Source organism: Lichtheimia ornata (assembly GCF_029851405.1).
Source record: "Lichtheimia ornata isolate CBS 291.66 chromosome Unknown scaffold00010, whole genome shotgun sequence".
In the NCBI taxonomy this organism is placed as follows: Eukaryota; Fungi; Mucoromycota; class Mucoromycetes; order Mucorales; family Lichtheimiaceae; genus Lichtheimia; species Lichtheimia ornata.
The window spans coordinates 77,728-90,085 of NW_026695330.1; the positions used below are offsets into that span (position 1 = coordinate 77,728).

General features: G+C 43.7%; 5 protein-coding genes across 5 annotated transcripts; 3 read left to right on the top strand and 2 right to left on the bottom strand.

Moving 5' to 3' along the window:
- Nucleotides 1–2,526: 2,526 nt before the first annotated feature.
- Nucleotides 2,527–2,844, top strand: O0I10_003153 (uncharacterized protein; the record flags this gene model as incomplete). The annotated part of the gene is made up of 1 exon (XM_058483225.1): nt 2,527–2,844. One exon carries the CDS (start codon nt 2,527–2,529, stop codon nt 2,842–2,844), a length of 318 nt encoding a protein of 105 aa, XP_058345844.1.
- Nucleotides 2,845–2,992: 148 nt separating this feature from the next.
- Nucleotides 2,993–3,770, bottom strand: O0I10_003154 (uncharacterized protein; the record flags this gene model as incomplete). Its single annotated transcript, XM_058483226.1, has 2 exons — nt 2,993–3,220; nt 3,297–3,770. The coding sequence occupies 2 exons, from the start codon at nt 3,768–3,770 to the stop codon at nt 2,993–2,995; spliced, it is 702 nt and encodes a 233-aa protein (XP_058345845.1).
- A 1,015-nt stretch (nt 3,771–4,785) lies between these two features.
- Nucleotides 4,786–6,930, top strand: O0I10_003155 (40S ribosomal protein S24; the record flags this gene model as incomplete). Its single annotated transcript, XM_058483227.1, has 5 exons — nt 4,786–5,010; nt 5,074–5,320; nt 5,383–5,870; nt 6,468–6,746; nt 6,817–6,930. 5 exons carry the CDS (start codon nt 4,786–4,788, stop codon nt 6,928–6,930), a joined length of 1,353 nt encoding a protein of 450 aa, XP_058345846.1.
- Nucleotides 6,931–8,731: 1,801 nt separating this feature from the next.
- On the top strand, nt 8,732–11,050 carry O0I10_003156 (uncharacterized protein; the record flags this gene model as incomplete). The annotated part of the gene is made up of 1 exon (XM_058483228.1): nt 8,732–11,050. The coding sequence occupies one exon, from the start codon at nt 8,732–8,734 to the stop codon at nt 11,048–11,050; it is 2,319 nt and encodes a 772-aa protein (XP_058345847.1).
- A 172-nt stretch (nt 11,051–11,222) lies between these two features.
- O0I10_003157 (uncharacterized protein) lies at nt 11,223–12,175 on the bottom strand (the record flags this gene model as incomplete). Its single annotated transcript, XM_058483229.1, has 3 exons — nt 11,223–11,730; nt 11,791–12,082; nt 12,136–12,175. 3 exons carry the CDS (start codon nt 12,173–12,175, stop codon nt 11,223–11,225), a joined length of 840 nt encoding a protein of 279 aa, XP_058345848.1.
- Nucleotides 12,176–12,358: the final 183 nt, after the last annotated feature.

Genomic DNA, 12,358 nt, shown 5'->3' on the forward strand with positions numbered 1-12,358 from the left:
AAAACCCCACGTTTCATTGTAAAGTTTGGAGATACAGGCACCTTTATGTTTGTAAGCGTGATGCTATATGTGAAGTGGTCTTTGTTCATTGTCAAGTAGCTAGACCTTGGAGAGCCAAAGTTGCAGAAGGACCTCTTTGGGTAACTCAGCTAAAAAGTCAGGACTTCAGGGACAATGCATGATAGGTACGCAACCCTCACTTTGATGTCATACACTGGCAGCTAATAGCCACTTTTGTGCATTCCCAACTTTGGTGCATTCTATTGTAGGTGGACGATGCTCCTGCTCTAGACATTCATTTCCATGATTAAAGTAGGTTGATCCGAGCTGATTTGGTTGAGTTACGCTCACACAAGATTACATCGGTTGAGCTACATCTAGCACGCTTTATGTCCAGAGTGATGTAACCTCTCTTTGACCGCAGCTCAGTCAAATCAGCTCGGATCAACCTACTTTAATCATGGAAATGAATGTCTAGAGCAGGAGCATCGTTCCCATGCAGTGGATCTCGCAACAATGATGATTGGATAAAAGTGGCCGTTAGCTAGCAATACATGCCTGTTCCTAGATGATCCATAAAGTAATTATACATTGACCCTTTCATTCATGCAAACGTAGGTGTGTTACACAACACGACCCTCTGCATCTTTTGCTCTGTCATGGTGTAGCTACTTCACAATTAACAAAGACCACCTTTCATATAGCATCACGCTTACAAACATAAAGGTGCCTGTATCTCCAAACTTTACAATGAAACGTGGGGTTTTTATTAGAGCAATGTGCTCGGCTTGGCCAACTGCACCTTGTGTGAAAGTTTCGCGTTCAATGTCGCAAACAGCCCAAAAAATATTTTTTGGTCGTCGTCGTCGAAGAGATCGACCCCGAGATTCAGTTTGGCTGGTGGCGACATTGCGAAATCTGGGATTGGCCACGATGGACTTCATAGTTTGACACAAGATCGCTTTCACCCCGCCGAGCAACATGGTTCTATTAAAGACCCCACGTTTCATTGTAAAGTTTAGAGATACAGGCACATTTATGCTTACATATGCTGTAAGCGTGATGGTATATAAAAGACGTCTTTATTCATTGTCGAGTGGCTGACCATGATAGTGCCAAAGTTGCAGAGGGACCTGTTCGTGTAACTGGAGCCGAGAGGAACGAGACATAAAAGCGTCAATACTATTGGTGGAAAGATGCATGAAGTGGCTCCATCCCCTATTGCAAGGTCCGCCTATGATAGCCCGATAGGATGGTTCGTTCTTATATAAGGTTGCATACGATAGCTTTAGCTAAAACTTGCCATAGGTAAGCATGGCATGTCCATGTACTCATGTCACATTGTATCACTCCTTCTTGGACATAATGAAATAAGCTTACAATGAACCAAGCTTATGTATGTAGACTTCTTCAATTCCGCCACAGTAAAACGATGTATAGCTTAATTACAAGGAATGTGTTTAATCGAATCTCGAGTAGTGGTCGTTATTATGTATTGACCCAAGTGTATAGGCTATTATTGAGGATCTATCTCCATAGCAGTACAGTAACTGTAGCAAGCGGGGTTGCCGTAGAGTGCACAAATTGGGAAGTGGTAGGAACGACAAAGAGTCCTTTCTTCTTCACTCTCACTTCACAAAGCGAGGTAAGAGTAACTCTATAAACAAACTACAACACATTAACAGCTAGCATTCCTTTCAATGTACAGCGCCAATTGGGTGAACAGGTGGTCAATGACAACGCTTTCCAGTTGCAGACATTCAACAACAAGTACACGCGCGATCTACCCATGACACAAGCTCCCATTGCAATACAACATGTACGTTCCATCGCTGCATTACTTTATTATTCAAGTTGGACGTTGAGAAACTAAAGTTGAAGTGTAGTTTGCTGTTCTCTGGTTCATACAAGATTTAAAAGGGGCGTCGTGTGTCGTGTGTATGCTTTTCCATGGTTGTCACACAAGGAACACGTCTTTACATTACTACTTTGGGTATGCTGACATGAAAAGCACATGCTGTGATTGTTATCTCACGTTGTATTATTATAGCTTGGGCATGTTGGATGATGGTACCTCTGGCAGCAACAAGACACTGATCTCAAAGCAAGAATGCTGTGCGTTGGCTCAATGGTACGCATGATATTGGATCTACAACGCAAGACTTGTTGATTAACAAGCTTTACAATGGAACAGCAGCAGCACAATATGGATGGCATGGAGATACGGTTTTTTTTCGAGGGAAGGAGGCTATTGGGAAATACCTCAAGGTAAAGTGTTATCCTGCTTGGTCACTTTCAAAGTGAGCTTACGAAAAGAAATAGAGTCACAGCCTCTCGCTCGGCTATTGCCATTGTCATACAGGACGTCAAGGATGTCATTGTACTGAAAGGGCTAGGGGTGACGACCGTGTTGTGTTAGCGGGAATCGGTGCGACTCATGATGTAATCACTGGATCCACTATTCGTACGGCGGACTACATCACTATTGCAAGGCTTCCTGTTTCCCTTGGAGAGAAGATCGTTTTCATGGTGGGTATTCTTTTCAAGCCTCCAACATGTGGACATCGTTCCCAATACCAGTACGAATTATTTGAACGTTTTCTCGACAACGACATTCTCGCGTGTGCTACATGTTTGGGCAAGACATGGTTTATTCGTGATGCATGTTTTGTCTCTGACGCCAACCAACAAGGTCGCTTGATGGCAGCAACCACTCATATGGTGGATGTTTATGTGCTATGGATAGAACGGAATGGTGCTTTGCTTCTTTTAGCGAGGGTGAGTGGCAGAATGGTTTTGGCAAGAACGGTAGGTTTATCCTTGTCAGTACCTGGTTTCCCATAGAAGCTAATTGCTACATACATACCTAGTTTTTAAGATAGACTTCTTGTATCTGTAAATAGCAATAAACGTATACTATTTATTTCACAACGTCATTAGGATTAAGCTACACACGATTAGGTTTCTAAAGCACTGTATATGTATAACATGATTAGATTTTGCCCTTCAAAAGCTCGCCAATGATGGCAGTGGCATAGAGGCGAATGGTGTGGAAAAGGGTGATAAAATCGACAGTGGAGAAGAAGGTGTCAAAGAAACCAAAGGGAAGCATCAATGGGATCCAACCACGTGCGTATTCAAGTGCCCATGCGTGCTCTGGGATCTTGTATTGCTGAATCTTCCAGCGAGGCAAAAGATGCATCTCACCAGGCTTGTATTCCTATCCGCAGCAACACCAAGTTGTTTTAATGATCCCATCCATGATTTTTATATTCCAGACAATCACCGATTCTTACCTCACGCGTTAATTCACCAGCAGCATAGGCCCATTGTTCACCTTCAAGGATAATGAAATAGTCATCGGCAAGGAATCGTCCAGTGTGACCCTCAGTGCCAACGGGGGTGCCAAAGATGATGACATACTCGGTCAAAGAACCATGCAAGATCCACATCGAGCCCATAGCACCACCAGCATTGTTGAACACCCATTCTTCCTTGAGACGAATATGACCAGGGTACTCCTTATCCAAATCAGCAGCAATATTGGTGATCATAGCGTGAGTGTCGTTGCCATATTGCTCCATGTTGCGAAGCGCCACCTGTTGCAGCAGGTTTTCATCGAACATGTAAAACTTGTGCATTATTTGATCGAATCCAACAAACAAGGCGAGGAGTACTGTCAAGATGGGAAGATACTTTTTGAGTCGAGATACAACACCACAGCATGAACCTTGCTGTTCCTGGTTGGCCTTTTTAACAGTGGATGTCATGGCAACGCTGGAGATGGGGAGAAAGGGGGATGGGAAAAAAAGAAAGAAGAAATCTGTGAGCTGGCTATCGAAACTACGGGGCCCTTTTATAACCTGGAGTGAGATCGGTGTACCTGAACTGAGACATAGAACACAGGGAGCAGCTGTCGGCATCGTACACCGAACCACCATTACAACACTGTGGAACAGCAATCCAACGCAACAAAACATAGCTGAATTCTCTTTATGCCCTTGTAGGAATATACATGAATGATTTTTGAATGCAGTGGCAATCATTATCGATATCATACGTGTATGAAAGATCTTCTTGTTCCAAAGCAAAACGCGCGGTGATGGCTGTCAATATGCCGCCCTCCGATCGAGAATGCTATGTACCTATGCACGTACCTTGCTCAATACGAAAACTAATACAAGACATAATGTTAATGGTGTAATGATTGGTCTTTAGGATGTAAAATGAAGCAATGGATAAACAAAGCGATCCTTTACAACGTACGTGGATGCTGTCAAGAATATTGAAATGAGATCACCGGGTATTTTTAGCCGATTCAAGGTCCACTGCAGCTACATTCCAGAAATAGAGATTGGAGTAAGAGTGCCGATCATTTTCAACGTGGTAATGATAGATCTGGGATGTGTGGTGCTCTTTTAAAAGTGCTATGACTGTCACGAGACAACAATTGATCCCTGTAGTCAATTGATTGATTGATTGATTAGGTTGGTCTATGACACCAAACAATAGCCGAATGATCCCTGCTACAAAGCAACATGGCTGTGCGGAGGGTAAAAGGGAATCATCAAGCCAAGGCGTGTATGTAGGTCTTCTATAACTCTTTTACCTTTCCAAACTATTACTGGTATGTATCATTTTCTCTTTCTTTCAAAAAGACAAAGGAAGCTACACTGATAAAAGGACAACTGATATTGACTTTATTACCCTAAAAGCATCTGCATCTATACGCATTCCATCCCTTAGTCCCGAGCATTTCGACAACGATTCATACTACACAGCAACATGTCCACCATCACTCGACGAAGAGTTGCAGGGGCGTCATCGTCTACAACTTCTCAAGAGAACGATAGCTCAACAGGCCAATCCAGCCCTGGTGTACGATCGCCATTTGATGAGACGAACGAGAAGAAAATTGCATACGACCCCAACGATGTGGACGAAACGACGAATACACCACGGCTGACGCTTATGGAAGAGGTGTTGCTACTTGGTCTTAAAGATCGACAGGTAATAGCAACCTGGGCTTAGACTTGTTATTCAAGGGGAATTGATGTATAATGGATATTATAGGGGTATCTATCATTTTGGAACGACAGCATCAGTTATGCATTGCGTGGATGTATTGTGATGGAGCTTGCTTTTCGTGGCCGTATTGCTATGGTGAAAGATTCCAACAGGCGCAAATACCCATTGTGCGATCGCTATATTGAGGTGATCAATGACAAACTGACAGGCGAGGTCTTGCTGGACGAGGCGCTCAAGATGATGAAGCTTAGTGAGAAAATGAGCGTGGCAAGCTGGATTGATCTTATGAGTGGTAAGAGTTACACGTTTTATCCTATCGCTTTTATTACATTCAGACGCTGATGATCAACATAGGAGAAACATGGAATGTGATGAAGATTGGATATCAGCTCAAACAAGTACGAGAACGACTAGCAAAAGGATTGGTGGACAAGGGTGTATTACGAACCGAAAAGAGGAACTTTTTATTATTCGATATGGCAACCCATCCTGTCGCTGATACATCGTGCAAAGAAGATATCATCAAGCGTGTATGCACCTTGCTCGTCACCCGTGTTACCCCATCTGCCGTTGATGCCGCTACTCCAGTTCCCCACACATACCTTCGTTCCGTCAGCATGATTTGCGCAGCTTACGCCGCCAACGTATTGGAAAACGCATTGCTTTATCTACAACCTGATTTACGAGAACAAGCATTCAACAGGGTCGATGAGCTCATGAATGATCTTTCAGCATGGCCATTTGAAGGTGTGGGCGCCAAACTTGATATACCCACTGGCAGCGAGCTATCGCTGGAAGTCGTTGCTGCCGTACTTAACGTGCTTACGAAGATGGATGCTATAGTAAGTGGGACATCATGATATGTGTGGATGCTGGTTCTAACATTCGGACCATGTAGCTATAAATACATGAAGATAGGATTAGCAAGTGATAGCAATAAAGCAGGGTACACCTTCAATTACTATTGTGGATTTGGATAGATTGTTTATCACTGAACATGGTATGGGTCAATTAGCAATGATGAAAAGACTACTTTGGAGATGGCAACAATGTTATGATGGTAATAAAGCATTATTCATAAAGGAGGTGATCGTACTTTTCAAAAGTCACATGATTTTCTTTGTTGGGAAGTGCCAATCGGCGGCGGGGTTTGATAACCGGTTCAGGTTCGAAAGGCTGCTGATGGCCGGAGACAGTGGAACTCCCTCTTTTCGAATATGGTATGTATCATGTCACTATGGTGGTTGTGGGTGATAGAGTGGATGTCAAACGAGATACAATGTCGATATGCGATAGATGGATGGATGAATAAGTGGATGGATGGATGGATGAAGGATGGAAGGGATTGGATGATCTTCACTTTATATTCTAGTTTGGCGAACCACCATCACTATAACAGCAACTGACTCCTCTTTTTTCTTTTACGACATTACAAACAGGCCGACGCTACCGTTACTATCCGCACCCGCAAGTTCCTTACGAACCGCTTGCTCCAACGCAAGCAAATGGTTGTGGATGTCATTCACCCTGCCCGTCCCAGCATCTCCAAGGATGAGCTCCGTGAGAAGCTCGCAAAGATGTACAAGGCCAACAAGGAAGTCATTTCCGTCTTCGGTTTCAAGACCCACTTTGGTGGTGGAAAGACCACTGGCTTCGCTCTTATCTACGACAACGTTGAGGCTTTGAAGAAGTTCGAGCCCAAGTACCGTCTTGTTCGCGTAAGTTTTATTGTCAATAGAGATCCAATATCAATACAAGGCACTCAATGTTCTATGTATCATTCTACAGATTGGTTTGGCCGAAGCTCCCAAGGGTGGCCGCAAGCAACGCAAGGAAAAGAAGAACCGTGCCAAGAAGTTCCGTGGTACCAAGAAGGCCAAGGCTGCTTCTGGCAAGAAATAAGCGGGATATCTCCAGTAGAAAAGCATGTTTCTTTCCCTGTGTTGTCCAATTGTGGATATGCTCGGTTTGCAGCAATAATACTGTACTCTTTTTCTTAATATTCGATCCAAGCTGATGGTGCAAAATGGAAATGGATGGAGAGGGGGGTGGGTACCAATTGCATAGCGTAAACGAGATGAATGATGACAACATGCATCGTAATCGGGTTGTTGGTGGAGAAGATGATCATTCATATTAGACCCGGTATGAGATCTTAGCATAGCTGTAGGGATTCATTGTTCAATCATGAAAGTCAATCACTCAATATGCATTTGTACGACGACCTCTCTTTGATTCAGCGGAGTACCCAATTATGCAGCTGCCATGTTTACATCTTGTAAACCACCTTTCTTCATCATGAAAGCACGTGATGTGGAATTTGGTATATCCTGTACATAGCTCTCAAGGTTTTGGTGACGACAATTGATGACATTGTTTGAAGGTGGTTGCCATGGTTACATTTCAGATTGGCTGAAATTCACGAAAAATGACCTCATCAATGTAAGCATACACAAGGATCACTATTACTCCCATGGATGTGCCATGCACTCACAAGGTTAAAGGCCATAGAGTTCAACCGTTACATCATCTATTAAACATCGAGCCGCGGCATTCTACAATAGGGATGATCCAAAGCTGCGGTAATAGAGGTTGATGGCAATGCTGATTACTTTACTACGAAGGTCATATGGCTGATATTGATTGTTTGCAAATGGCTATGCATGAAACAATGACGTGAGCGATTAAATGAAAGGTTTCCTTTAACAATGGTACATACATATAGCGGAGCTTTCCTAACGTCATGCTACAATCGCGCTATTTTTGATGCAATTAGTGACTTGAAAGCTTGATACATCCAGTTTCAGCATGATGATGATGATCACCGGTAGAATCTAGCATTCGATTTTGTTGTTGGTAGCATAGTATAAACCAGAGAACAGGATGATGCTATAGGCCCCATACATCCATTATTGCATTTTCTTGGCATTGGATTAACGTTGCATCTTGAGCTCATTGTGTAATTTTATTCAAAGTTCTTAAGGGTTTCACTTTAGATGTCCATGTGTGGTAATCAAGCGGGTGAGATTAAGATTACTGATTACTTGCCATCTATCTCCGTTCTTTTGATGATGCATATTGATTGTGGCAGCAGAGATTCATACAAAGTAGGGACATAGCTGGCATAAGGTTTATGTTGATTGGATGCACAGATTAAGATGGACCATGAGAATGGATATGAAACGCATATCAATTTGTCCTATGCACACAATACCAAATGTGTGATCCCATTATACAATCTCAATTGCCAGGTACCAGTTTTGTGTGACAGGGCGTCTCCTTGGAGATCTCGCATCGGAGTCCCTGACAATAAAAAGGCTGCATACATTTATTCTGTTGCCAAGGGTCTTATTCCTTAACAGGTGCTATGCATTGATAGCAAGGATCAAAGTGGGGTATAGAACAACAAGAACATCTCGAGAATGGATAATGAGGATGACGATGATGTGGATAACTTGATAAGGTGTGGTGTAACTTTAATGATGATTCTGTTACAAAGTAAATCAGCTTTGGATGTAACACAGAGCATGCACAAGAGCCAGTTTTCATTTCCCATTTCCACTAAAGTTACTTGCTCTTGTCTGTACCTGTCCTTTTTGGAAAGCGAATAAACTCGTAGGCTCTTGTTCTCTTTTTCTTTTCTTCGCTTGCTATTTGCACAGCAGCTCACCAACTTGCTGTAGAACAACATTGACTGTTGAGAATGCCATCAGCGACTATGCAAATGCAGTCCATCTCGGGCATCATTACCCAAATACACCTTACATCAGGCGAGGCACCACCACCACTCGTTGGGGCTTCAGTGACAGTAGTGGATGATCGAGTATTTGTGTTTGCAGGACGACTCGTGAGCTCTCGTAAGATGACGAATTATATGTATGTCCTCGACCTCAATACACTCCAATGGACGCGACATATCCCTCCACCTGATTCGGCCAAACCACCCAAGCCTCGCTACTTTCATTCGGCAGATGTGCACAAGAAGACCATTGTGGTGTTTGGTGGCATGGGCTATTCACGTACTTCCACCGATGGCTTATGTGTATTGGATGATGTCTCGGTCTTTGATGTTGAAACGATGTCCTGGAGGAAGCCTACAGTGGAGCCATCATTATTTGCACCAAGGCCAAGGTATGCTCATTTGTCGACCGTGGCGGGTGACAAGTTAGTCGTGATGGGTGGTCAAGATATGAACAACGGCTATTTGGGAGAAATCAATGTTCTCGACTTGAATGCATGGGAATGGGTACACGCCAAATCGTTTGACAAGCACGTGGGAGCTTATCGTTCGATTGCTATCACTGGTCCACCTGGTACTCGATTGCCTGCCATCCTCAAGGAAAACATGACCAAGTCATCCAATGAAGATCCTTCCTCTGCTAACCAGAATGGTGGTACTGCTGATACGACACCAACAGGAGATTCAACTACAGCGGAGGGTGAATGGAATGATCCAATCTACTTGTACACCAACTACAACTTTGCCGATGTCAAACGCGAGTTGCAATTAATCTTGTCACCAGGAGAAGCATCATCTGCAGTAGAGGATTGCTCCAATTACATGACAGGATCAGCAATGCCACCAGGATTACGATTTCCCACGGGTCATACTTTGGGCCATCATTTGGTCTTAGCAGGCACCTATCTCTCACCGCAAACACAATCATTCTCCATTTGGGCACTCGATCTTGGTACTTTGACATGGTCACGTATTGAAACAGGCTCCGTATTCAATACAGGATCATGGAATCGTGGCGTACTTCATGCACCCTCCAATCGATTTGTGGTGTTTGGACATCGAGGACGCAATTTACTTGAAGATTACAATCACCGCCAAGTCAATTTCGAGCACGTGGCTATGGTCGACATGGAAGCATTTGGCGTGTATCATTTACCTGAACCCACATGTTCACCACTTGCACAAGAAATGGGTCTCAGCCTTCTCAATGAACCAGCTCTTTGCGACTTTAAAATCATCACCAATGAAAACAACAGCATTCCAGTCAATTCAGCCGTTCTTGCGAATCGTTGGCCTTATTTTGCTCGTCTCATGGAAGATAATCGTGCTTCGAATTTAATGCCACCTCCACCACCATCGTTGACAGTGGATGATGAAAAGACCCAACAGGATGGCATTATTGAAGAACAACCAACATCAGCCACTCTCAAGACGCATGCCATGTTATTCCCATACCCATATCACGTGGTGATCGCTTTATTGCAATATCTGTACACTGACAACTTGCTTACAGCTCAGCAATATCAGCCTCATATTCTATCCCAATTGCTCTTGTTGGCTGACATGTATGATTTGACGAGATTACGGGAGCTAGCAACACATGCATTGCATCAAATGCTCAACATGTCTACAGCACCATTGATCTTTGAAACAGCAGCATTGTCACACCAAACTAGCCTGCAGGTACGGGCTCTCAAGATGATGATTGCAGCTAAAAAGATGATCCAACAACAACAGCAACAACAACAGCAACAGCAATCAGTGAGCACGCCATTATCTTCAAGAGATGGTACATTTTCAATGTACGCTGAATCAACAAGTGGCAGCAGCGGTGGCGGTGGCGGTGGTGGATTACCAGCTTCTCTTTATAGCAGATCACCTTCGGTCTCTTCTTCAGCAGCTTATCATCATCATCCACAACAACAGCAACCACCTATGGAATCACCCATGTCAGCCATGTTTGATACAGGCAATAATCGTTTCCCACCACCATCATCAAGGAATCGTACACCATCACTTCCACAGTCGCCTCCACCACCTATGCGTTCATCCACTGCACCCAATACACCATTGTATAGTGATCCTCGTCGACCAAGCAATGCAATGAGTCCTCCCCTTGCACCTCGTCACGGTGGTCTTTCATCAGCAGCGCCTGATAATAATGGATGGTCTCCTCAACCAAGTAAATCCCAACGTAGCAAAAAAGAAGCACTCGCCAAAGAAAGCAAGAAAAGCAGCTCCAAAGAAAACAAGACTTTCAAGTTCTCCCTCAGCTTTCAATAACATGTCTCCCAATCCGCCTTTTGTATTCCATCATCATCCACCGTTTCCCCCATCACAGTACACTAGTTAAAACTATTTAATGTCAAATACAAAGATTTCACTCCCTCAAGACCAGATCAATGTAAAGCATATACATATATTGATTGAATGATGAAAACAAGGGTGATATTGGTTATCTGCTGTAAGATGAGCTACGGCTACTGACACTTCCTGCACTGCTGCTGACACTACGGCTACGACTGCGGCTGCGACTTGAATAACTAGATGCTGAAGAAGAACTGGGAGATCGATGACGACGACGACTTGAGCTACGAGGAGATTCTTCTCTACCACGACGACTACGATAACGATCACGGCTTGGACTACGGCTTCTGCTTACGGAGCGAGAATAAGATCGACGACGATGACGACTACGGTGGCGGCGATCACTACGACGACTGCTACGTTCCACACTACGATCTCTGCTATATCGACGGCTGCGTTTTTCGAGATTCTTGGCACGTGCTTCTTCTTGAGCTTGTCGTTTGGCGATACGTTCAAGTCGTTTCTTTTCTTGCAATTCACGATCAAAAGCTGCACCTTCAACATACTCTTCACTATCGATCTTGAGTGCTCGCATCATCTTTTTGTTCTCTTGTTCCTTGGCAGCGGATCGTTGGTGTGTCTCATGCTCTTGCAAACTATAAAAGAAGCATGTGAGATATACAATGAAAGGTGATCCACTTTTTGAATCTTCTTACCTCTTGGCATCCCGAGGTTGGATATCTTCAAAGTTGTTCATAAGCGACTCACGTAGCTCTTGCACCTTGCTTTCAATAGTATCCGTATCGACACCATCATCTTCAAGCTTGATCCTTAGCTCCATACACTTGACTTCCACTTTACGCTTGCGATCGTGCAATAGAATATCTTTGTTGGGTTGCTTGATGGCAGGTGCAGGTGACTTTAGGTCATTGACTGAACGATCCAGATTACGGTCGGGTCGAGGAGCCTTGACAAACGACAGATTGCGTACGACATAGCCGTTGGTGCCTTTACAAATGAGTGAGCAAACTAGGACATGAATGAAGATAAATGTTACTCACCTGAACCACGAGGAGTACTCAAGCCAATGCCGTTGTACATTGTGTGTGAATAAAGAAGGAGAAGAGAGAGAAAATTATTATGCTGTGTTCGTCCATGGCACCAGTTTATGTCTTTGAAATGATCCAATCACATTCCACCTAAGATTACTTTCAACTCATACCCAATCAATCAACCCCTTTCATCAAATGAACAATGACAGCAGCATGAACTTGGATATCATTT